At 42.5% G+C, this 26,407-nt stretch overlaps 1 protein-coding gene across 8 annotated transcripts in view; it reads right to left on the bottom strand.

Moving 5' to 3' along the window:
* The window catches only part of STOX2 (storkhead box 2), a 198,849-nt gene that overhangs the window by 34,468 nt on the left and 137,974 nt on the right, over positions 1–26,407 (bottom strand). Inside the window, exon 1 of one of the 8 annotated variants that reach the window (XM_024986461.2) lies at positions 1,926–5,980. The exons of the other annotated variants lie outside the window; for them this stretch is intronic. Coding sequence (XP_024842229.1) covers positions 1,926–1,950 — 25 coding nt within the window. The 5' untranslated portion in view covers positions 1,951–5,980. Of the gene's footprint in view, positions 1–1,925; positions 5,981–26,407 lie in introns of those variants that run through there. 8 annotated transcript variants of the gene reach the window in all.

The raw sequence follows: 26,407 nt of genomic DNA, 5'->3' as shown, positions 1-26,407 counted from the left end.
AGAATTCAAAAAAGGGACTGCCATACAAAACATTAGAACTCTTTGCAACCCCATGGACCTTAGCCTGCCAGGCTCCTCTGCCCATGGAATTCTCCACACAAGAACACTGGAGTGGGTTGCCATTTCCTTCTCCAGGGGATCTTCCCGACCCAGGGATCCAACACAGGTCTCCTGCATTACAGGCAGATTCTTTACCATCTGAGCCACCATGGAAGCTTACTCCCTACTTAAGAACAGTTTGTCCAAGAATATTTTTCTTCCTATTCAAGTAAATCATAACCAGTGTCCATATTTAAGGGACTCACCTTCACATCTGGTCTTAACAACAACAATCCATTACCAGCAGTGTAAGCTGCTGTCTGTAAACATACCTCAAAGTAAGAACAATCATCATTTCTAGAGTTACATTTAACTCCTGAGGTCTACCTCAGCATTAACCCATCCCGAAGAAGACTGTTAAAATGCACAAACAGCATTCTCACCCTTTATGACAAATAAATGCTTTTTGAACCATCTCTGTTCTTAATCAACTACTTACTGCCCGCTTTCCATGTGAGGGCAACCGCTAGAGAAATGAATTGTAGAGGAAGGCACAAATCTTCATCTTTGCCTTCAAAGGGCTTACAATTTATATGGGGAAACATGATATAAACATGTAAAAATACAAGCAATTATAATGTGTTCAAATTACTGTTTCAAATATCCTTAGAAGAGATATAAGAAGAAAATACTTGAATGGCTAGCAGATTAACTCCTATAATAGGAATCTGGTCTAATTACATCTATCTATCTAGAGAAGTTAATTCTATAATAGGACTAAGACATGATCTCCTACAATCAGAGAAACCCTTCTGTGGGAGGCAGATTTTGAATAAGGTCTTTAAGGATGAGCAGAATTGATGGGTGTGGGGACATTATATTCTCAATATGGTATGACGTGACCAAACATCCTTTGAAACTGACTCAACATCCTCAACTTTGCTTTGAAGATGCCAAGTATTAGTCACAAGGAAGATACAACTTCACAATGAAGAAAGGAAACAAGCGTTCTTTCCTTCAGTGAAAGGGTGAACTATGGGGGTGGATATGAGAGCAAAGAGAGTTCAAGGGGCCTGCCCAAGGTAGGGTTTGTACTATTTTGAAATGTTCTAGTTATTATCACAAATTGCACTTATGACTGTCAGAAATATGTTTTACTAGAAAGTGCTAAAACCATCAATTTGATGAGATTCTAAAACCATGCTTCCAGATTTGCCAAGTTTCACTTTGGAGCATGTAATGTCCCTTTGAGAACCAAATTTTATAGTCTCACCATTTGTTGTTGTTGTTGTTTTAAAAAGAGCTTTTGTGTGAAAAGTCCATGGATGTTGTAAGAAAACAGCCCTGTAATCACCTGGATCCTAAAACAGATGATGATGAGATACGCTTACTTCCTGAGCCGTTAATAGCAACCTCTGTCTGATGTTAGTGCTGGAAACAGCCCCTGCACATATAAATGAGGCTTTCTGGACTTCAGTGCATCGCATATAGGTTAACAGGCCAAATAACACATGAACATTAGTTAGGGATGACATCGAGAAGAAAAAGTTTGCAAATAATGTTTACTGGAATGCCTCCATCAGAGGGGATGAAAGAGCTATATTACAGCTGATGGGAATGTGGAGCTGTTTAATTATTTCCAATTCACATATCCTACAGTTGACTCTGGTTTCTGATGTGAGGCTGAGATGCATCAGGCTATGGAGGTGGCATCTCTCGGTCACCTCCACGGGGCACCTCTCCTGCCTAAGACTGAGATTGCAGAGGGATTATCACAGCAAGATCACATTTCAGGGGATAGGACACCCTTATCCAAGGGGCTGCAGACATTTGACCGTATTTCTTTGCACACAACCACTCTTGAAAGAAAACGAGGGGAGACCTACCTGGCCCTTTCTGGACTGGCTCCATCCCCCAGGTAGCTTTGGCGCTAAAGCCTGGTGCATGCTAGGGGTTAGCATTCAGGCACAAAAAGGAGCCAGTAACAGAAACGGACGTCCTAGAATCTGGAATAAGAAGAGAGAGTAAACTTTCCAGTCATAATATTCTAAATGAGCATTTCAGAAGGGCTACTGAGGGCCCATGGACCCCACAGGGATCTGGTACTTTACCTGAGTACATCTACTTGAAAAAAGAACTCTCAGCTCTTCTGACAATTCAGGTCTGGAGATACTGGCACAAGTTCAGTTCAAAAGCTTGGCACCAAAAGCACCTTGAAAAGGCTTTATGAATGGACTTTTACCAGTCATGATTTTAGGGGGAAAAAATAATCTTCTTTCCCCTTCTCCCCTCCTGTTCACCCCAACAGCTGGCATCCCAGCCCATGCCCAACCCCGTCCATCACTGGCCCCTGGGGGCCCTGAGCCGACAGCCCACTGCAGTGCCTTGGGAATCGGCAGTGTCTCCTCTGCTGCCTGTCCTCTGCAAAGTGAAGTCACAGGCGTGGATCAGCCAACCCGACTCCTCACTACCCTGCCCAGAATCCTTTGTGAGCCGAAATGAGTCATCACTCCAAGAAAAGCTACAGCCTCCGACTGTCAGTATGGGCTCCTTTGTCTGTGCTGGTGCAGAGACTTTGGGGCTGGGATCGCACCCCCCGCCGCGCCCCCTCGGGGGGCTGGGGGCCGCCAGGGGCACATGGTCCTCTCCAAGGGTGGCCCGGGCCCCCTACCATGCAATGAGCACCAATGCAGATCTTTTCATCATAAAAACAGGAAAAAGGGCAGATGCCTCCGGACTTGGAGAAAACACGCACACATGAACATTGATCTGGCAACGTATACTCACCAGTTCGTAATTATAAATCTGACACATGCGCGCTCTTTTTTTTTTTTTTTGGGGGGGGGGGGTCGTTTTTTTTTTTTTTTTTTTTAAGGCTGGCTTTTCATGGCAGAGAAGGACGTGTCTTCCTCCTGTGTGTAACAGGCAGTGCGACCCCGTACCCTGGATCAAAGTTTAGCTGCAGCGAGCTCTTTTGTCATAAATTCCAGTTGCCGGGCAAGTCCTCGCAAGCCCGGGTCGCATCATTCCGGACGCGGCGCCAGCGGCCTTGCAGCAGAGGCGGCCGGGGAGCCGGCGCGGCTTCCGCCGCCAGGAGGGCGGAGTGGGGAATGAGGTCACTGTGTCAAGAGCTCGTTCCCGGCGTGCGGAGCCCCCCGGCTCCCACCGCCACCGGAATTGCACGGGGTGGGATGAGTGCATACGATTTCTTTTACAGCGCTGCTCTCTCTGCTTTTTCTCTTTTCCTTTTAAGAATCGCTGTGCCTCAGATCCGGAAGGCGCGCGTACACACACACACACACACACACACACACACACACACACACACACGATCCCTTCCAGATCTGTGCCAAAATATACCGTTTTCACTGCACTGTCTGTACCGCACCACACGCGCGGATGAGCCCCACCGCCGAGCCCCTCAGGCACAGGCACGTGTGCACACTGTATTTACACACCCACAGACACACATACACGCGGAAGAACTCATTTAGACAGGACCGTGGAGAAGAATGATTCATCTCTATTTACAAGAAACGACACAGAGATGGCTGGAGACGGAAAGAGGGTGGGAGGGGGGAGGAGAGGAAGAGAGGGGAGGAGAGGAACGCTGACCATCACGTTAAAACCAGAGAAAAATGGAGTCCAAGAGGAACGGAATAATTAAGAGCGACGTGAACGAGGGTGTGTTAATTCCTCCAAACAAAATAATACCCAGGCAGGCACCTCTCACTAGCTCCGCTCAGAAATGATGCTGATAAAGATAAATTATCCCCTACTCGGAAAGGAAGTAGATTTGGGTAGCCAAGGATGCCTGCACCCCAAATTCTCCCCCATCCTCTCCAGTAGCTAACCGACAATAAGGATGAAGCACTGGAGTTGGGAAGTACAAAAATGTCATGCATCTCTCAGTGAGACTATCCCGCAGCTCTGAGTTAGAAAGATCACCAGGCTAAAGCCTCAAGAGCATCACGTCATCTCTTCACTCCTGTGATTTAGCCTGTCTTTAAATTTTCTTTTTATTTATTTTTTGGCTCGGCTCATGGCATGCGGGATCTTAGTTCCCCAACAGGGATGGAACCCACACCCCTGCAGTGGAAGCGCAGAGTCCTAACCACTGGACCACCAGGGAATCACCTAGCCCATCTTCAAGGACCTCTTTCCACAGAGCTCGGCCCCGTCCAAGTCATTCACATCCTCTGGTGAAGGCTTTCCCCATCAACTGAGTTCTGTAACCCCACATAGCAGTTCCCATCCTGCTCTCGGAAAACTAAACAGTGTAGAAATCTGTCGGACAACTCATCCAATGGCTACAAATAATAATCCCATCCCTACATTCCAAGCCATCTCCTTGCTCACTGCCCACCGTCTGGGATACCATAGGTAAGTACACACACTCTATGTACATTTATGGATCCACTGGTACTTGTGATCCCAACATGATTAAACAAAGCTTCTTCAGCTCCTTCTTCCAGCGGATCCCTCGCAAACTCTCTGCCCTCATGGCTCCTGCCTTTGCTCCCACTCGGGCATGTCAATCTCCCTGTAAAACTGTATGAAGACTCAGGTAGACTTCAGCCGTGTCTCCCCGTGGCACCCTCAACTCCCCCACTCTGGACTCTATATACACTTGGTCTGAGACAGTGGTAGGCTTTCGGCTATTGTCATACTGTCAACCCCCAGAGAACTTTTCTACATTATCTGTGATTAAATGAGGTCTCATTGACCCAATTAAAAAAAAAAAAAAAGAGAAAACCTCATCAATGATGCTGTAGACATCAGAAATAGTCTGATGGCAATTTTCCCTTCCAGGAGGTATTAATTCCCCTCATTGGACATGTGCCCTGGGCTCTATCCGTGACAATGACTCAGCCTGAAACCCACCACCACCAAGGAGGTCACCTTTACTCAACTGTCTCTGAGCTTGGTTCTGCTGGTGGTCGTTATAAATCCACCAAAATCCATCTAACTCAGCCCATTCCTCTTAGGCACAGTCTGATCATTGTAAGGTCCAAAAGTGTTGTGTTAGTTGCTTAGTCGTGTCCAACTCTGTGATCCCAAGGACTGTAGCCCACAAGGCTCCTCAGTCCATGGGATTCTCCAAGCAAGAATACTGCAGTGGGTTGCCATTCCCTTCTCCAGGGGATTTTCCTGACCCAGGGATCAAATCCAGGTCTCCCGAATTTCAGGCAGATTCTCTACTGTCTAAGTCACCAGGGAAGCCCATAAGGCTCAAAGCCATGCCTAATAAATAAACCCTGCACTTAAGAAGGCGATGACGTACTGAGTAAAAGTTAAGATCTAAATGAGATATTGTGACCTCTGGCCATTTAAGAGCATCTTGGGAAGAAGTTCGAGACACTGGACCACCTCTTGACAGCTAAAAACTCAAGTTTCCTCTATGACACAAACAAGGTTGAATAAATGCATAAAGAAAAAAACAACAACAGACGTTCAAAGAAAAGGGACGGAAAATTACAACTAAAAATATATTCAGATTTTCTAATACCAAACATGTATATTTCCATCTCTATGTGGGCCTACTCTGCCCGTGTATAGATATTCATCCAAACTTTACAAGGACCCAATAAGGTAAGTACTGTTATTAAAAAAAAAATTTTAGATTGTGAATCTTTATTAATCTTTTTAATAATACTTTCCACCTTTTTTATTGGCAAATAGTTGCTTTACAATGTTGTGTTAGTTTCTGCTGTGCAGCAGAGTGAATCAGCCACACATATACATATATCCCTTTTTTGGGAAGATAAATATTGTTGTTATCGCCATTCTTTAAACTTTATTTTCTAGTGCATTCTTTAAAAAAAAATTTTTTTTGGCCTCATCTTGAGGCATGCGGAATCTAAGTTCCCGAATCAGAGATCAAACCCATGACCCTTGCATTGGAAGCTTGGAGTCTTAACCACTGGACCACCAGGGAAGTCTCTATAATCACCATTTAAAAAAAAAAAAGATTAATCGCCTTCTTCAAGCTTCCACAACTGATTAAGTGCAGAGACTAGAGCTGAACCTGGGGCAGGAGGCCTTGGAGTCTGCCTCTCAACTATTATAATAAAATAACCACTGGAAACAAATTTTTTTTTTAATCCTTAAATTTTTACCTTTAAAGGGAAGCCAGCTCACCTCATCAGCACAGGAGACCAGCAGAGTGAGGCCCCCGGGCTGGGTCCCTTTAGCAGCGGTTGCCTCTGCTCAGTATTCCAGCCCCTGATGGAGTGTGTTCCAGCCTCAGCCACAGACTATTACCGAATGGCCATGCAAAGGAGTGTAACTGACCTACCAAAACCACAACCACAAGCTCACTCTGTAGTCCTACTAGTAAGAAGATGAGTTTATGATGAACATGCATTCGCCTCAACTCAGAAACAAAGAGTTGAGGCTAATGCGAAGTCAAGGCACTCTGCTGTCTCGTGTGCCAGTCTCTGATGGAGAGACGAATGCAAGTATCGCCTGCAGACATAATTAGTGCTCCTTCTCCTCTGCCTCTTGCTCCTTTGAATAACAGCTTCGGTGTTACAGTAATGATTTACAAACATCACATGGAATATCACATAGGTGATTTCCTTGGTGGATGAGGTGTGGGCAGAGGCTTCGCTGGGCATGTGACTGGTTCCTCAGCAGAGGCTTACGTAGCACCACCAGTCCTGACTCACTCAGGATCCTTCAAAAACACTGATGACTAACGGCAGAGTGTGGTCTTATGGCGACTGTACTTGATAAAGCAGAGAGCACCGGACGTTCTCAAATCAAAGACACTTACTGGAGAAGGAAATGGCAACCCACTCCAGTATTCCTGCCAGGAGAAAGAATCCCATGGACAGAGGAGCCTGGTGGGCTACAGTCCATGAGGTCGCACAGAGTCGGACACAACTGAAGTGACTTAGCATGCACACATGTACTGAATATTTACATGGTACACAAACTTTTTCATGAACAGATGACATGGTCTCCACTCTCAGGAGGCTTCTAGTGCACTCGAGGAGCTAAGATATAAAAAATACCAAGAATACAACAGTATGTTCCAAAGGGAGGAACAGGAAGCCAACGGGTGGCTCTGAAAATCTGGGAGATCTGTGTCTCTTTTGCTGTCTCTCATATAAGGTCATTGTTACCATCTTTCTAAATTCCATATACATGTGTTAATATACTATACTGGTGTTTTTCTTTCTGACTTACTTCACTCTGTATAGTAGGCTCCAGTTTCATCCACCTCATTAGAACTGATTCAAATGCATTCTTTTTAATAGCTGAGTAATATTCCATTGTGTACATGTACCACAGCTTTCTTATCCATTCCATCTGGACTCTGTGGAAGAAGGCGAGGGTGGGATGATTTGAGAGAATAGCATTGAAACATGTATATTACCATATGTGAAACAGATCGCCAGTCCAGGTTCAATGCATGAGACAGGGTGCTCAGCGCTGGTGCACTGGGATGACCCTGAGGGATGGGACGGGGAGGGAGGTGGGAGGGGGGTTCAGGATGGGGGACACATGTACACCCATGGCTGATTCATGTAATGTATGGCAAAAACACATTACAATATTGTAAAGTAATTAGCCTCCACTTAAATAAATTTTTTATAAAAATCTGGGAGAAAGAACCTGGGCTGACACAGTCAGGAATGGCTTCAAGGGAGGGGCCAGCTCATCCTAGAATCTGGACAATGGGGAAAGGGCTACCATCAGGGAGAACATGAGCTCTGTGAAAAGAAGGATTTTTGCGTGCTCTGTTTTTTTACAGACACATTCTTTTTCTAAAATTGAAGTTTAGTTGACTTACAGTTTTGTGCCAACCTTTGCTGTACGGCAAAGTGACTCAATTATACACATATAGACATTCTTTTTAAATGTTCTTTTCCATTATGGTTTACCATAGGCTATCGACTAGAGTGCCCTGTGCTATACAGTTGGAGCTGGTTGTTTATCTGTCCTACGTATAACAGTTTACATCTGCCAGTTCCACACTCCCAGTCCAAATGCTAGTCTATAGCAATACTGTATTAAACCTACCCTCATTCAATGTAATTAACTCAACAGTCATTTATGAAATACAATGTCTCAAACATTTATGAAATACAACGTGTAAGCCTCTCTGCTTGTCACTGAGGTCAGTACAAAGCTGAAGAAGTTACAGATCCTCTCCTCACAGCTTTGCACCAACATCTGAGCCATTCAAGGCAAAGAGGGACAGAGTACCACGAGAACAAAGAAAGATGGTTATTTCTGATACAGGAGAAAGATGGCAAGGAAGCACAGTGGCCACTGGCCAGTGCTTCAGGAAGGAGGCAGCAGTTAAGGGACTTGCAAGATGGGTAAGGATGGGGGGAGGAAGAGAAAAGTCAAAGATGCCTTTCCAAGGAGTGAAGCAGTGTGCAGGGTGATGACGTGAAGTAGAGCATCCAGGAGGTTTTGGAGCACAGCCGATGGACTATCTAGCGTGGCTGGCACAGGAAGATTCATGGAGGAGACGGGTAGAGATGAACCTGAACGGTGGGTCAGGCTAGGTAAGATTGTGAAGAACATGAAATTCTAAGTGAAAGTCATTAAAGGTTTATACAGGTGAGTGATGCTACTGATGCTGAAAAGTTTAGGTTACTCTGGCAACAGGGTATGGGATGCGTCCAAAGAGAGAAGATAATTCATTCCTGAAACAAGGGAAGAGCCTGTGATGAGAGGCCAAATAAGATGCAAAGAGGGCTTAGAGGCATACTTCCCTGTTCCACAGAAGGACCTGTCCAAAACATCCAGTGGGAAACATTAGAACACCGTCAGAAACGCATTGCTAGAAGTACTGTGTACCTAACACCACTTGCCCAGAATCTACCCAACTGTATGTGCTATGGTCTGCTCTACAGTCTGGAGCAGAGTCCAGGGTAAAACAATAGCTCAAGCTGAGAAATAAAGGGAAAAGACAGAACCCTCTAGACAAAATCCTCTCGGCACTGATAAGAGCTCAGACTTTGCTGGTTGGATGAAAGCTGGGGAACAGGCACAAATTAAAATCTCAGCGAAAGTGGTTTCAGAAACAGAACGCTCCAAAGTTTTCAAAGCCTTTATAGCCCTGGGTTTACTAAGTTATGTGCCTTTTTATTAGGGAAGAAGAAACAATTTCAATTAAAGTTGGATTTGATGCAGCACAGTACAGGCAAGGAAACTAAATATTTAAAGAACAAATACACTTGGTATCCCTACAAGTGTTAGCGAGCACCAGTATCCACGCAAGGTGAAGAGCGTGGCTAATATACATAACTTACAATTCTCAAATGCCTCTGGATCAGTCACTTCTCATAGGATTCTTTGTTCAGTCACTAAGTCATATCCGATTCTTTGTGACCCCACGGACAGCAGCATGCCAGGCTTCCCTGTCCTTCACTATCTCCTGGAGTTTGCTCAAACTCACGGCCATTGAGTCGGTAATGTCATCCAATCATCTCACCCTCTGCTGCCCTCTTCTCCATTTGCCTTCAATCTTTCCCAGCATCAGGAACACAGAATAATGGCATTTTCAAGCTGGAGAAGACAGAAAGTCATCTAGTACATAATCATTTGACTACAGGTAACCCTAGAGTTCAAGTGGGGAGGATGACTTGCCCGAGGTCACACAGAGTTGGTAGTAAAGTCAGGATTAGTATCTGGACCACCTGAGCCTCGATGCAGACATCTCTCTCTTATTCCACAACAGCCTGTACAATTTATTCAAAGAAAATTAAATTCTAAGGCTTCTCCAGATCACTCTGGATATGACACTATAAATTAAGGAGGCAGATGTGCAATTTTCCATACTGCACTGCAGGATAGATTGTTTTTCTGCCCACAGTTCTTCTCATCGATGTCCAAAGAAGGCAAGAAGGAAAAAGATAAGAGTGAGAAAAGATTAAGAAAAAGATAAAGTGAGAAAAACTGAGAGCCCGTGAGTCTTCTGTTTAGAAGACAACAGTTGAAATATGATGTCTTGACTGGTAAGAAAACTATGGAGAAGCAAGGGGAAAATGAGAAGTTACCCTTCTCAAAATTATGCTTTTTCTTTTATTACAACAGCATTTGGATTTGTAGACTGTTCATTTCTAATGCACCTGAATGCATCTCAGACATTTCTACATTGTATTTTCCATTGCACAGGAGTGATGGGATGCCCAGAAAGGTTTTCAAAACGCAGGAAAAAAATCATTCTGTCTTGAAGTCTCCCTGAAATTCATACAAGCTATGGATTATACTCTCTAATAGACTGCTTTTGTCTAAAAATGATAAAAACTGTTATCCATTGAACACCATTCAACATTACTTCCCCAAATGTACAGGTGAACTGACCCTCTAGGAAGACTGTCCACAATGATGTTGAAGTTGTAGAAACCTTCGGTGAGGGCCCTGGTCCCTGGAGGCAAATATGCCTCCAATTTGAGAAGCAACAACTACACTTGAAAATAACCTGAAAGGCTATCTCCCAATTAGCTTTCAAAGTTATCCTCAGCGTTTCTGTTGCTTTAAAGAGATACCATTATTGAGTCCTATAGCTCTTTTCACTGGAATTAGTTAGAAGGTCAAAGAGCGGAAAACTGAATTACTTTATCACTGGGTTATTTAATTATGACTGAGTTATCCTTCCTTCTCTGTAAGATGGAATCAGGGGAAAAAATATGAAAGTCGCAAAAGCTGCCGTATTTTTTCAAAGGAGACATATCCGCAGAACCTCTGACCTCAAGGTGCTTCCAATTAACTGAGGAATGAAACGTAAACACACATGAAAAGAAGGCATCACCACACTTCCCCACGAAATCCACGAATAGGAGGGGAAAATGACCGAAACCAGGTCCAGATGCCGGGCAAGTGAAGGAACGCCGGCCAAACCTTCCCCTCACGCAGCTGAGCTCCGCATGCTCGGTTATATGCGTATTTCCTATTGGCTCCCATAGGACCCATCAGAAGGGGTGAGCCGCTAAACCAACCCAGGCTTCAGATAACTTGAGTCTTTCCATAGACTGCTTTCCTGATATTTCAGTATGCCCTGCTGCTGCTGCTGCTAAGTCGTGTCCGACTCTGTGCGACCCCAGAGACGGCAGCCCACCAGGCTCCCCCGTCCCTGGGATTCTCCAGGCAAGAACACTGGAGTGGGTTGCCACTTCCTTCTCCAATGCATGAAAGTGAAAAGTGAAAGTGAAGTCACTCAGTCGTGTCTGACTCTGTGTGACCCCACAGACGGCAGCCCACCAGGCTCCCCCGTCCCTGGGATTCTCCAGGCAAGAACACTGGAGTGGGTTGCCACTTCCTTCTCCAATGCATGAAAGTGAAAAATGAAAGTGAAGTCACTCAGTCGTGTCCGACTCACAGCGACCCCATGGACTGCAGCCTACCAGGCTCCTCCGTCCATGGGATTTTCCAGGCAAGAGTACTGGAGTGGGGTGCCATTGCCTTCTCCGTCAGTATGCCCTGGGCTGACTGCTAATGGGTCCTCAATCCCTATTCCTAGAATGAGAACAGGGTTCAGACTGTATATGGAGGAACCCCAACAGTGGTTGAAAATAGTAGTTTCAGCCCTTAAAATGATCAATAGTTTTTGACTGAAAAAAAAAAAAAAAACATTATTGGGTTCATTATCACAAACTTCTTGTTTCCTCTAACCTCTTTTACTGACCTCAACTCTTAGGGTTATCTCCGTACAGTCTCATAGAAGTTAGATCACACACTTTTATTAATAAAGTGTTTATGTGTGCTCAGTCATGTCCAATTCTTTTGTGACCCCATAGACTGTAGCCCACCAGGCTTCTCTGTCCATGGGATTCTCCAGGCAAGAACACTGGAGTGGGTTGCCATGCCCTCCTCCAGGGGATCTCACTGACCCAGGGATTGAACCAGCCTCTCTTATATCTCCTGCATTGGCAGGCAGGTTCTTTACCACTAACCCACCTTTTTTTTTTTTTTTAAGGAATTTTTTTAGGAATTCCAGCAAAATGCTGAATAGGATATTGCTTTTGTTCCCAGACTTAAGGGGAAAGTATTCTCTTTCTCTATTAAGAATGATTTTAGTGCAGTTTTGTTTTTATCAGGTTAATGTAGTCGCCTGCTATTCTGAGATTAGGTGTTTTTCATCAGGAATGGATACTGAATTTCAACTGCTTTTTCTGAATCAATTGATATTATCCAATAATTTTTCTTCTTTAGTCTGTTAATAGGGTGGATTACACTGATTGATTTTCAAATGTCTTGTATTCCAGGGCTATTCCCAACCTGGTCATGGTTTATCATTTTTATAAACTGCTGGATTCAATTTGCTAATATTTTGTGGAGGATTTTCCCATCTATGTTTATGAGGCACACTGGTCTGCAGTTTTATTATACTATCTTTGTCTAGTTTTGGCATAAAGATAATGCTGGTTTCATAAAATGAGCTATGAAGTTTTGCCTCCTCCTCTATTTTTAGGGAAAGACCATGTAGAATTGGTGGTATGTTCCCCATAAACCTGTTTCGGGGTTTTGGTTTCAGGGGGGCGGGTAAAAATTTTAACTATAAATTAAACTTATTTAAAGGATACAGGACTGAAGTTCCCAGGTGGTCCAGTGGTTGGGAAACCACCTGCCAATGCAGGGGACACGGGTTCAATCCCTGGTCTGGGAGGATTCCACATGCCATGAGGCAGCCAAGCCTGTGCACCATAACTACGAGCCTACATGCCGTAACTACTGATGCCCGCGCACCTAAAGCCGTGCTCCGAAACAAGAGAAGACCCCACTCGCTGCAGCTAGAGAAAGCCTGCACCCCGCAATGAAGACTAGGCTTAGCCAAGAGTAAACAAACAGTTAAAAGGCTACAGGACCATTCAGGTCATTTATTTCTTCCTGACTGAGTTCTGAAAGGGTATTCTTTCTTTTAGAAAGAACATTTCTTTCCATTTCATCCAGTTGCTAAATTTAAGTGCATAGAGCTGTCTCTAGCAGTTGCTTCTCACACTTTCAATGTCTGTGGGGTCTGCAGCGATATATCCTCTTTCATGCCTCCTATTGACAATGTGTGGCTTATTTGTTTGTTCATCTGGCTAGAAGTTTATCAATTTTATTGCTATTTTTAAAGAACCAGCTTTTGACTTCACTGGTTTTCTCCATTAGTTTTGTTTTCCAGTTCATTGATATCTACTCTTTATTTATGTCTTTCCTTCTGCTTGCTTTAGATTCACTTTGCTCTTCTTTTTCTAGTTCCTTTAGCGAAAGCTTAGATTGTTCATTATAGCTCTTCTTTTCTTTTTGAACACAAGCATTTAGTCTTTTTATTTCCTGCTGAGCCCTGCTTTGTGTGCTTCACAGGAATTGTGATATATTTTTATTTTTGTTCACCTCAAAACACCTTCTATTTTCCCTGAGACTTCCTCTCTGGCCTACAGATTACTTCAAAGTACATGGTTTAATTTCCTAGTATTGGGATACTTATCAGTTATCTTTCTGTTATAGATTTCTTATTGAATTCCATTATGATAAAATAACATACTTTGAATTATTTAAATTCTTTTAACTTCTCTTAGGTTTCCTTTTATGTCTCAGGATATCAGCTATCTTTGTGAATGCTCTCTGAGGATTTGAAAGGAATGTATATTTTGCTATTTTGAAGAAGAACACCTTATAAATGTCAGGTAGATCTTAGTTGCCTAATGGTATTGTTCAATTTTTCTATATCCTTCCTGCTTTTCTATTTACTTGTCCAATCAATTACTGAGAGAATGGCTGAATTCCCAACTATAACCATCCATTTCTCCTTTCAGTTTTATTTTGTCCCATTTACCCCGAATCTCTGTTGTTAGGTCTATACATATGTAATGTACTCTTTAAAAAAAAAAAAAATTATTTTGATGAGAACACTTAACATGAAATCATTCTCTTAACAGATTTAAAGTGAACGATAGTGTACGATACAGTATTGTTTTCTATAGGCACAAAGTCGTGCATGAAGTCTCTAGCATTTACTCATCCTGCGTTACTGAAATTTCACACCTCCATTTCCCCATTCCTCCAGCCCCTGGCAACCACCGCTCTATTGCCTGCCTTCATGACTTAGACTGTTGTCTTTTATTTTTATTTATTTATGTGTTTTTGACTGAAATGGGCCTTCACTGCTGCACAGGGGCGTTCTCTAGCTGCGGTGAGCCAGGGCTCCTGTCCACTTACAGTGTGCAGGCTTCTCGTCGCAGTGGCTTCTCCTGTGGATCGTGAGCATTCAAGCTTCAGCAGCTGCCACGCATGGGCTCAGTAGTTGTGGCACACGGGCTTAGTTCCCCCAGAGCATAAGGGATCTTCCCAGACCAGGAATCGAACTGGTGTCCCCTGCATTACCAGGCAGATTCTTAACCACTGGCCTACCAGGGAAGCCCCAGACTTTGACTATTTTAAGTAATTCATGTAAGTGAAATCCTGCAGTATTCATCCTTCTAGGACTGGCTTATTTCACTTAGCATAATGTCCTTCTGGTTCATCTATGTTGTTGCATATTGCACAATTTCTTTCTTATTTAAATAAGGCTGAATAATATTCCATTGTATGTAAGTACCACATTTTCTTTATCCACTCATCTGCTGATGGACACTTCGATTGTTCCATATATCTTGCCTGCTGTGAATAATGTTGCAAGGAACACGGGAGTGCCAATATCTTTTCAAGATTCTGCTTTAAGTTCCTTTGGATAAAAACTCAGAAGTGGGATTTTTGGCTCATACGGTAGTTCTGTTTTTAATTTTTTGAGGAAAATTCACACTGTTTTCCATAGCAGCTGCATCATCTTACATTCCCACCAACAGTGTACACGATTTGCAACTTCTCCAATCCTTGCCAATGTTTTTGCTTTTCTGAAAATAGCTATCCCAACAGGTATGAGGTGATATCTTATTGTGGTTTTTACTTGGATTTTCTGATGACCAGTGATGTTGAGCATCTGTCCATATACCTGTGGGCTATTTGTATATTTTCTTTGGAGAAATGTCTATTCAAGCCTTCAGTTGTTCAGTTACTACTTGTTTCTTTGTCTATTAAATTATAGGAGTTCCTCACATATTTTGGAAATTAACTCCTTATCAGACATGTATGTGGTTTACAAATATTTCCTCCTGTTCTGTGGGTTGCCTGCCTTTTAATTTAGTTGATTGTTTCTTTCGCTGTGCAGAGCTTTTTAGTTTCAGTATAGTCCTACTTGTTTAACTTCGCTTTTGTTGTCTGTGCATTGGGTATAATTTCTAACCATAATCACTGAAATCATTCAATGACAATCATTGCCTAAGACCAACATCATAAAGCTTTGCCTTTGTTTTTCCTCTAAGAGTTTTGTAGCTTCAGGTCTTACATTTAAACCTTTATTCCAGTTTGAATTGATGTTTGTATATGGTATATGAGGAACATATACTTTTTAATGGCATATTGGTGAATTTATCCATTCATTTTTATGCAATGTTCTTTATGTTTGGTAATTTTCCTTGCTCTAAAGTCTACTTTTTCTGACATTGATAGGTTCACTCCAGCTTTCTTTCTTTTAACTAACCTGGATTAATCTGATTAATCCATTCCATGTAATATTCACTTCTATTTATTTATTGTATTTTTATTAATATTTTCATGGTATATCTTTTAACCTTTTAACCTATTCATGTCATTATATTTAAAATACATTCCATTCAGTTCAGTCGCTCAGTCATGTCCAACTCTTTGCGACCCCAGGGATTGCAACACGCCAGGCTTCCCTGTCCACTACCAACTCCTGGAGCCTACTCAAACTCATGTCCATCGAGTCGGTGATGCCATCCAACCATCTCATCCTCTGTCATCCCCTTTTCCTCCCGCCTTCAATCTTTCCCAGCATCAGGGTCTTTTCCAATGAGTCAGTTACTTGTAGGCAAAGTAGCCTTTGGTCATTTTTTTAAAAACCCATTCTAACAATTTCTGCTATTTATTTGGTAGTTTATACTATTTATATTTGATGCAGTGAATGTTTTTAATAATGTTTATTAATAGTTAAATAATCATGTAACTACTCTATTTTATCTGTTGAGCTTTTACTATATTTCTTTGTATAATATTTTTATTTATTGTTTTACACTTTTTCCGTTGTTGTTATCCAGTCAATAAGTCACGTCTGACTCTCTGTGATCTCACGGACTGTGTAACCTGTTTATGGAATTCTCCAGGCAAGAATACTGGAGTGGGTTGCCATTCCCTTCTCCAGGAGAATCTTCCCAACCCAGGGATTGAACATGGGTCTCCTGCACTGCAGGCAGATTCTTTACAGTCTGAGCCACCAGGAAAGCCCCAGAGAATCCCATGGACAGTATGAAAAGGCAAAAAGCTTTACATACACATACTTAACTTCACAATCTACTTAGATTTAATATTTTACCAATTCAGGTGACCAACCTTACCACCACATTGGTTTCTTTACCCTTCTCTCTTTATATGTCATAGTTGCCATATGTATTATGTCTATACATACTGAAAACTCCATCAGTACCTGTATCTGTTTTCCATCATCATATATATTTTAAAGAACTTAAGACTGGTTATAACTACATTTACCCAAATATTTGCCATTATTGCTTTTCTGTCATTCCTGATGTTTCAAGTTTTCCTCTGGTATTTTTTTTTTTTGGCCATGAGGCATGTGGGATCTTAAGCTCCCCAACCAGGGATCAAAGCCACACCCTCTGCATTGGAAGACAAAGTCTTAAACACTGGACCACCAGGGAAGTCCCTTCCTCTGGTATTATTTCCTGTCCTTCACCATTTCATTTAGACCAGGTCTTCTGGAAGTGAATGCTTTGGTTTTCTTTTAACTGAACATGTCATTACTTTACCTTTATATCTGAAGGATATCACTGGATATTTTCAAAATAATAGTCCACTTCATTCTGGGCTTTGTGGTTTCAAATGAAAAATCTCCAGTCTTTTCTCCTTGTTGTTCTAGTATGTGTTGTTTTTCTCTAAATGCTTTCATTTTTCTTTTTTTAGTTTTTAGCAGTTTACAATATATCTGAACATAGGTTTCTTTCCATTTATCCTGTTTAGGATGTTAGCCTTCTTGAATCTGAAAGTTTATGTCTTTAGCAAATTTTAAAACGTTTGGTCACTATTTCTTCAAACTTTTTTTTTTTCCCAAATCACACCAGAACTTTGATGACACAAAAATTTCAGCCTCAAAAAGGTACCATTTCAGCTCATCTATCGGCCAACATACCAAATAGCTCCCCCTACCCACCTCCGTGAGAACAGCAGACAGACATGTCAACTAGAACGGACTTCCTTTTTGGTGGGCCTGGCCTCTTTGGCACAATATTTGCTTTAGACTCACTAACGAGCAAGCTGAAGTGATGGACGTGGGTGCCGTGCTCTGGTTCGCCAAGTCCACGCTCTGGCACAAGGACTAATGAGCTTGGTCTTCCGTGTCATAGGGACCGGGAGAAACGAGACGTGGATGCTGTCCACAAAGCAGATCATTAGCATCAGATGCAATTATTGCCCTGCTTCCGCCCCCCACCCTACCCCCGACCCCTCTCTTTCATCTCTAGCACACAGAGAGGAGCAGTGGGTTCTTCAAAGACCCCCCACTCAGCCCTGGCAGAGGCCACGCAGCTGAGACGGGAGATAGGTGTGGCCTGAGGTTTTCACTCAAGTATGTCCAGTCCTCCTACTGCTACTTCAAACTCTTGGTATCTGGGGGCTTCCTAGGTGGCGCTAGTGATAAAGAACCCGCCTGCCAATACAGGAGACACAAGAGAAGCAGGTTCGATCCCTGCGTCGGGAAGATTCCCCTGGAGGAGGGCGTGGCAATCCACGCCAGTATTCTTGCCTCGAGAATCTTATGGACAGAGAAGCCTGAGAGGCTACAGTCCATGGGGATGCCAAGAGTCGAATACGACTGAAGTGACTTAGCATGCTTGGCGTTTGGGGTCCCTAGAAGCGTGCCACTCCAACTGGTTCCTATCTGAGCCTGAGAAGCTTCTGCCCTCTATCAACTCAAAAAGTTGCACCAAAAATAAAACTCTCAGACATGACCTCTCAACAATTATACCCCCAGCCATAAATAACTTGACCCTCAAACTCTAATGTTCTCCTCCCAGGGGGATACCATGCAATGGCTCCATTAGAAAGAGCTCTATGACCCAGAGGAGTGGGTTGGGGGTGGGTGGGAGAGAGGCTTAAGAGGAAAGGTATTTATGTGTGGTGGTGGTTTAGTCTCTAAGTTGTGTCCAACTCTTACGACCCCACAGACTGTAGCCCACAAGGTTCCTCTGTCCATGGGATTCTCCAGGTAAGAATACTGGAGTGGGTTGCCATTTTCTTCTCCAGAGGATCTTCCCAACCCAGGAATCGAACTGGGGTCTCCTGCATGGCAGGCGGATTCTTTACATAATGAGCTATCAGGGAAGCCCATTAATCTATATTTTATTGAGAGTCTATAGGTACCAAGCATTATCAAGGAGGCTTTACATATATATCCCTTTTCATTTATCTGTCACAAGCATCTTTTGAAATAAATCCTATTATCTCCAAGTTATGCATGAAATCTAGGAGAGCTGGGTAACCCCTAGGGACCCAGTCAATAAACAGCTTTAATGACAGTCATAATAACTATGATACTGATACAGTTATATCAACAGAAAGGGAAAGGTTTTAAGCAAAATTCGACAAAGGAACAATCTGCTTCTTTTAATAGCTCTCAGAAGTACTTAGCAGACTAAGTCACAATTTCCACATATCCTAGGTCATCCCCTCTAATGATAAACTTATGTGCTCACGTTGAAGATGGCCAACGACTATTTTTAATTCTGTGTTTCAATGTTAGTGTTTAGCGTCTTCCATCCTCCACAGCCATCTGTAATCCTTTTATTTCATGAACCGAACTGTGTGGTTTGGCTTGAGCACACAACCTCTGCTGAGCACAGCTTCTAGAGAGACAGGGTTCCTGCAAGGGGTGCAGCGTGATGAAACGGTGAGGTCGCCGATGGACTCACGAGACCCATCAGTCTGTCAGTCAAACGCAGAAGAGCTGACTTAGATGACGGTGGTTCGTTCCAGCTTTGGCTTTGCAGTTCCAAACAGTGGACTTATCAATTTCTTTGGGGGAAACCAGTCATGTGTAAATCATTAAAGGGAAATCTGGACTCTAAATTCATGTCTAGGGTCTGAGTTTCCTTTGGCTGCTTCTAGAAAGGAGGGCTCGCCAGGGCACCAAGTTTCATCCTCCTCTCTGCCCTCGCTACCCCCCTACGAGGGGACGCCCACCCACGATCCCTCCCCGGCTATAACCCTCAGCTCCACAGAGCTGATGGGGGCCAGCCCTCTCTCTTTGGTCCTAAAACCTTCCCTAGCCTCCTGACTCATCTCTCTCTCCTCTGTCCTCACCGGACAACTCCATGGCCCCAGTGCCTCAAACTCAACATGTCCAAACTCAACATGTCCATAAACCCTGGGGTCTCCTAGTCCAGATTATAGCACTGGCATCAGTGCAGACACGTGACCGTGACCTGTTTTCTGGTCACTGACCATCCCTCACCAGCTCCATAACCTAAAGAGCGTCAGTCTACTCACTGTCTGGATGTGTCTAAACCTACCACTTCTCTCCTGCTTTGCTGTTAGCCAGATCTCTGCCTCACTGAACCGCCAGAAAACCATCTTTGCGGGTTTCTTCCACCCACCCTAAATACACTTGGGCGCCAGAATGCACTTCCTGTCTGATGTTCCTGCATTTATCTAGCATGTCTGGTTTCATACGCTTGAACGTAGGGATGTTATCAATATCAAAGACTCTAAATACACTGATATCAATGACATCCCTGATTTCAAGTGGATAAAACCAAGGATGTTAACATCAACACAACTGATACAATTTTCTTATCATATCAGAAAGATATCCCTCTAGAATAACAGATAGAGTTGAACAACAACAACAAATCATTTTTTCTCCTATCCCAGCAGGGAAGATAGCCCAGGAAGGCCAAAAGAATTTGGTCACTGGAGCAACGAAATGCCAACAGGATATAAAGTGTACTGGCATTTATTGAGCAGCTTCTACATAGCAGGGACAACGTAGCAGGTACTTTATGCAGGTAAACATAACCAATACAACCCTGTGATGCAGGGATAATCTTCATTTAAAGAGCTAAGACTAAGTAATCTGTTCTTGGTCTCCAGGAAGCAAGTGGTACAACCAAGATTCAAATGGGGTTCTGTCCAGTATTCCAAACCTCTACACCTCCATATCCCCTCTTCCCAAGAAAATGTCAAAGCTTACAAGAGCAGTGAGTAGATGAAAAATTCCTATACATGGTATAACTGCTTATATTTAATTCAACCATAATACTTCCTTTCACACTGAAACTTCACATTTTGGGAACAGAAGGCTGGTGCGTTGACTGAAGGAGGAACTAGGTAGAGATGAGAACTGTTGCTAATAAGGAAATTCAACAGACCACACAGCTAAGGTTTCAGAGATCCCTTCCATTTCCTGTGACTGAAGTCAAGAGTCACTTTTCCAACAGCCTAAATGGACACGACTGAGCGACTGAACTTAACTGAAATGTCCGTCAACAGATGAACAGATAAGGAAGATGTGGTACATATATACAATGAAATACTACTCAGCTATAAAAAGGGATGAAATAATGTCATTTGTAGCAACACGGATGGGCCTAAAGAGTGTCATACTGAGTGAAGTAAGTCAGAAAGAGAAAGACAAATACCATATGATACCACTTATACGTGGAGTTTAAACTATGACACAAATTTGATCATAGTTATGAAACAGAAACAGACATAGAAAACAGACATGTGATTGCCAGGGCGGCAGAGGGGTGGAGTGGGCGTTTGGGGTTAGCGGAAACGAACTCGTATACATAGAATGGATAAGTAACAAGGTCCTACTGCATAGCACAGGGAGCTATATTCAATATCCTGTGATAAACCATAATGGAAAAGAACATAAAAAAGAATGTATATTTATGCATAACTGAATCACTCTGCTGTACAGCAGAAATTAACAAAATATTGTAAATCAACTATACCTTCATTAAAAAAGAGCAACTTTTGACATAAAAACCCATCAATTTTTTTAACAACTTGAAAAAGTAAATGTAACAGCACCTACTTCATACTTAGCATTAGACCAGGCATTATGAGAACAAGAGGAAAATACAGATATGGTACTGTTCACCAAGTAAATGACCAACTCATGGATGCCAAGAGAAACATACAGTAATTGATAAAGGCAGCCTTTTCCAGGTGGCTCAGTGGTAAAAAGAATCCACCTGCAATGCAGGAGACTTGGGTTCAATCCCTGGGTCAGGAATATTCCCTGGAGAAGAAAATGGCAACCCACTCCCTCCAGTATTCTTGCTTGGGAAAGCCCATGGACAGAGGAGCCTGGAGGGCTACAGTCCATAGGGTCAGAAAAGTGTCGGATACGACTTACCAACTAAGCAACAACTGTCCAGCTGCAAGTAAATAATCTACTCAAGGATGCCAAGATACACATACAGTAATTCATAAAGGCAGCATTTGCTACTCCACCATTATACATTAGATATTACATACAACTTTATCATGTGGGCAAACAGTAAGAGCTCCAAATACAAAAGGATTTGACATCTGAAAATCATACAAATAGGTAAATTAACCATAATAAAGGAGACTCTATATCCTAAAGGCCTGAAAAGTTGTCCTTTCTAGACGTGACATTTGAATATTAATTAATAATCCATCTGAAGAACTGAAGTGACTTGCAAAGTTTATTCTCTAAAGCAGATCCTCTCCCTTGAGTGCTGCTCCCTCTTCCAGTGCTGTTAACTCAACTAGAAAACCCTCTCTTCATGAATGGAGGAGAAGTACTTTTCATACTAGCCCATGTTTCAATTTTTAACATATCAAATTAGCATGCTGTGAATTGCTAAGGTTTTATTTTTATCATATTAGAAAGAACATAACATTTCTAAATGGATGAAATCAACATGTAACACTGAGTTCCCTTTACAAGAAATTGTGTCAGTTACAACCATTACTTTAATGGCACTTGATTAATGAAGTTAAGTGTTGTACAAATGCAACTTTCTGATGTCATAATAAAGTCCATAAGAACAGAGACCATGGTTTTTCTCAACTGAGGATAAGAGTTACTACCTCCTCATGTTTCTATTTGAAAGAACTTCCCTTAGAATAAAGATCTGGGTGTGTACATGGGTCCCCTCCTTCTGACCTCTGGGAGGCAGTGACTTTTGTGACCAGCAGACAAGCGAGAAGGATCAACTTAGGATAAGTAACCAAAAGTCACACTGAAAGAAAGCCGAACAATTAGGATTTTGTCTAAATCCAAACCCTAAGACTTTTGATATTCTACCCGGCAGAGGCCCTAATTTATTCTCCTTCTTTGTTTTTCCTGCCAAAACTTGCACTTCCACTGTTCAATAAATCCCATTTTCTAAATATGATAGGCATGTTAAGCGTTTGTAAAGTGTGGATTTTTAAAGGAAAGTATTTTTAAACCTCGAGTCCCTCAAACTATCTAAAAACATATTTTTCCCTCTGGATTTCCCCAAAGGATCATATTTTTGAAAACTTTACAAACCATCAGTATTATCAATCACATGTTCCTTTTGAGCAAAGCCCTTGGCTAAGCCACTAGCTTCATTTGATAACATTAGCGATGCAAGGGAGGCCCTGCAATGCTGTATCTGCCATTAATCTCTAAGCATCAGGCTTCACACCCATCAGAAGTCATTTACTGTGGAGCCTGTCACAGGATATAAGGACTCATGCTAGGTGCAACTTGCCATTCCTCCTCTTCAAGAGGGCTTTCCAAACTAGCAAAAAGCTTGTGAGACAGTAAATTAAATGGCAAGTTTCTTGACTTTTCATTTCATTGTTAAATTAACATGGTAATTTTGCACGTGAAATGCTCTAACGTGACTTAATAACGAAGGTTTCACAATATCATAATCTGATCCACAGAGACACACACAAAATCCCCTAAATAAGAGATTCGAATTTTATTACTTGATGAAGGGAACCAAATTAGCATACAATCCACAAAAGAAAGATGCCTTCTCCTAAAGGATGAATAAATATGATTTCCGAATTTTAAAGTATGGATCTCTCACAGCCTGCAAGATAACACGGGGTAACAAATCCTGCCAGTCACAACCAGACCATATTCCAAAGTATCCAATTCTCTGAAAACTCTGAATCATTAATGAATTTAAAAAACAGTTTCAATTAGCAAGGCATGCCTGAGATTTGCAGCTGCTTAAGTAATGTAACCCCAAAGAAATGAAGGAAAGGAAACATCAAATTTTTCATAAGAGAAAAAGTGGCTGTTTATCAACAGGTGGATTTTTCTTGCACACTTCACAGGGTCACTGCATTCTGCTTTGTTTTAGACAAAGACTCCAGCATCTGTCCAGGGCTTCCCCATCTAAGGTGTAAAGGCAGGCTGCTCAGCTGCAGCGTCTGAGCCACGAGACAGAATCAACATGTTGGCAAAAAGTCACAACCCAAGATTCTATTGGTGCCACAAGTATTTTGAACCCAATTATTTAAAACCTAGATACACTCTTCACATTTATTTATCCTTGGCTCTGTGTATAAGCCCTTGTTTACTTTACTTCTAAACAGAAACCATCCAGAGGAGTAAAATGAAAGCAGACTTTAAAAGCTTGGAAAGAAGCAAGCAAGCGCGGTTTGCAGCAAGACCAGATCCTGACTCGGATTCCGTGAATGGTGACGGTGGGGCTGGAGGATCATCGGGTTTCAACCACATGCCCGTGGCCTGACCTCAAATAAAGCGAGGGAGCTGGCAGAGTTCACTGCATTATGCAGGAGCAGCAGAAACCATTTGTTACCGTTAAGGTTTTTACTCTTTTTTTTTTTTTATCCATTTAAAGGCTTATAAATTTTTATGAACTCTTTGTGAGGTAAATACAACAGGGTGGCAATACGACAGCTCAGTCCAGCAGCCGGCTCACCACCTTTCCATCTGTGACGCGCTGGATCAGGTCATCCACTCGGCTTCTCCAGGTTATACTAACAGCCTTGGGAGGTGCTGCCCTAACCTCTCCAGGGCACTAGGTTACTGTTTATGAATGTGATTTAAAAAAAAAACCCCAAAACAGTCTCTCTAACCACCCGAAAAAACCCTGGCGAGAATCCAAGTCACATATCATTGAGGACCAGAATCAGGGCTTAGGATTGTAGCTCACGTGTCTGTGAGACCAGCACCTTGCTGTATTTGTTTCACAAGCCGGCCATAAACATTTCTAAATCTTTGCATCTGTAAATAGAGCTCCCCTTTACAGCTTTAAGTTTCAACTGTCAAACCATTATTCAGCATATAACTGTGGAGCAGTCAGATGTTACTTTCAATTAGTAAAGAAAAAAAAAACTGTATCAGATATACTAGGGTACAAACCAACTAATTTCAAGGAATCTAAAATGAACTATACACCTCCTGACCAAGCAAAGCCAACACTCTGTACAACCCCCTTTACATCTATTAAAAGACTTAAAATAAATAAAAGACTTCAGAAAGTAATCAACGCCAAAATAGTCTCTAGAAATGAACGAGTTTGCTTACCCAACATAAATGCACTTTAATACATCATTTATCCATCAATAGGTATTGCCACTGATGCCAGCAATCAAAAGAAATGTTGAGTCTAAGCGGAATGACTAATATGGAGGGTTATCTCTTTTTTTTAGAATACGCTTGAGATTCTATATGCAACATACACACGTGTTGTCTATAATACACACATGCACGTACAAAAGAATGAATAAAAGCAGCTGTAAAACTTCTTAACATGGTATAGTCGGTCATTAAGGCAAATAGGAATGAAAACACTGGAGACTGCAGTCTTTTGGAGGCAGGAGCTCATAATCCCCAAAGATTCAGAAGCATTACCTCATTGCAGCCTTGAGACAAGCTGAGCATTCACTGTAGGTCTTACCCAGCATCCCCTGGTTCACACAAAGACAACAGAGGCGTGACCAATCACATTGTGGCTCGCAGGCACTGTTTCAAAGCCCTCTCCCAATATTACCCATTGACATGCTCGCTGGCAGCCTGCTGAACTTGTCGTCATGGCAACACATCCCAGCTGCTCACCGAGGCTTGTTATATTACTTTCCCTTTTCACCACTCACTTAGCTAATTAAAAATTTAGGACTATGTTTTGCATGTTGGATGCAAACTGAAACAATGCAGGGTCCTTTCTCCTTTTCTCTCTCGCTCTCTCTCCCCCCCCTCCCCCCAGTGGAGCTTTTAAAAATGCTGGGAAAAGCGATTTGAAGGACACTCCCATGAAGTCCCAATATAACCAATCAATAGAGAGACTGCATGGAGCTTCAGCCAGATGGAATTTGTCGCTAAACCTATTCTGCAGCAAAGCAAAACCAAACCCTGAACGTCGCGAAGGATGGTCTTCCTGTTTGGAAAGAGACAAGCCAATTCGGCAAAGATGATTTACGTGGAAATGTTCGCAAGCTTCTCGGCCAAAAACGGTCTTTAAAAATATTTTTTTTAATTTATTTTTTGATTCTGATTTAAAGCAGCCTTTTACCCAGAATTCCACAATGCGAGCAGAGTAAATAAATAGAGCACAGAGGAAAAGACCCTATAAAAACTGCCAATATGGCAAGTGCCAGAAGAGGTTCTCAGCAAAAAAGCATGCCAGTGGATGTGCCATATATTTCAGATTTGCCCACCAAAATGTGCCACCATGGGGGCAGGATGAAAACAGCAGCTCCGCAGTTGAAAACCCACGAAAGAGAAATGCCAGCTTTTGTTTACCAAAGCTCAGCGAGATCAACTAAACCTCCCAAACTCTTTCAGAGAGGATGGGTGCCTCACAGAGATGGCCTTTTAGAAACTCCCATTCTATTTCCAGTTACACCTCATAACTAGAGCTGATACCATAGGCATTCTTGGAATTCTAAGGTCAAAACTTCTCTTGCTATTTCAGTGTTCCTCTTAACACATTTAATAAAGGAGAAATTACTGGCGTGGGTTGCCATTCCCTTCTCCAGGGTGATCTTCCTGACCCAGGGATGGAACCCGGGTCTCCTGCATTGCAGGCAGATTCTCTATGGTCTAAGCCAGGAGGGCCCTTAACAAAGGAGAAAGAACATTAAAATGTGAGCCTATGTTCACTGTGAAGAAGCAGAAACAGCAGACATGAAAGTGGTTTTGAAAACCCCAGTGTTACAGTTTATAGGAAAAGTCTGCATTCATTTCAATTAAATGGGGGAAATCAAGATATCATATTCAGACCTGGGTAAGTCGCTTGGTTTCCTCCCAGAAAGGTCAACTCCTTTCTCTGTCTGAAGTCATCTAGGGCTCTGC

Source organism: Bos taurus, chromosome 27, assembly GCF_002263795.3.
Source record: "Bos taurus isolate L1 Dominette 01449 registration number 42190680 breed Hereford chromosome 27, ARS-UCD2.0, whole genome shotgun sequence".
In the NCBI taxonomy this organism is placed as follows: Eukaryota; Metazoa; Chordata; class Mammalia; order Artiodactyla; family Bovidae; genus Bos; species Bos taurus.
This window is presented reverse-complemented; position numbering and strand designations above follow the sequence as displayed.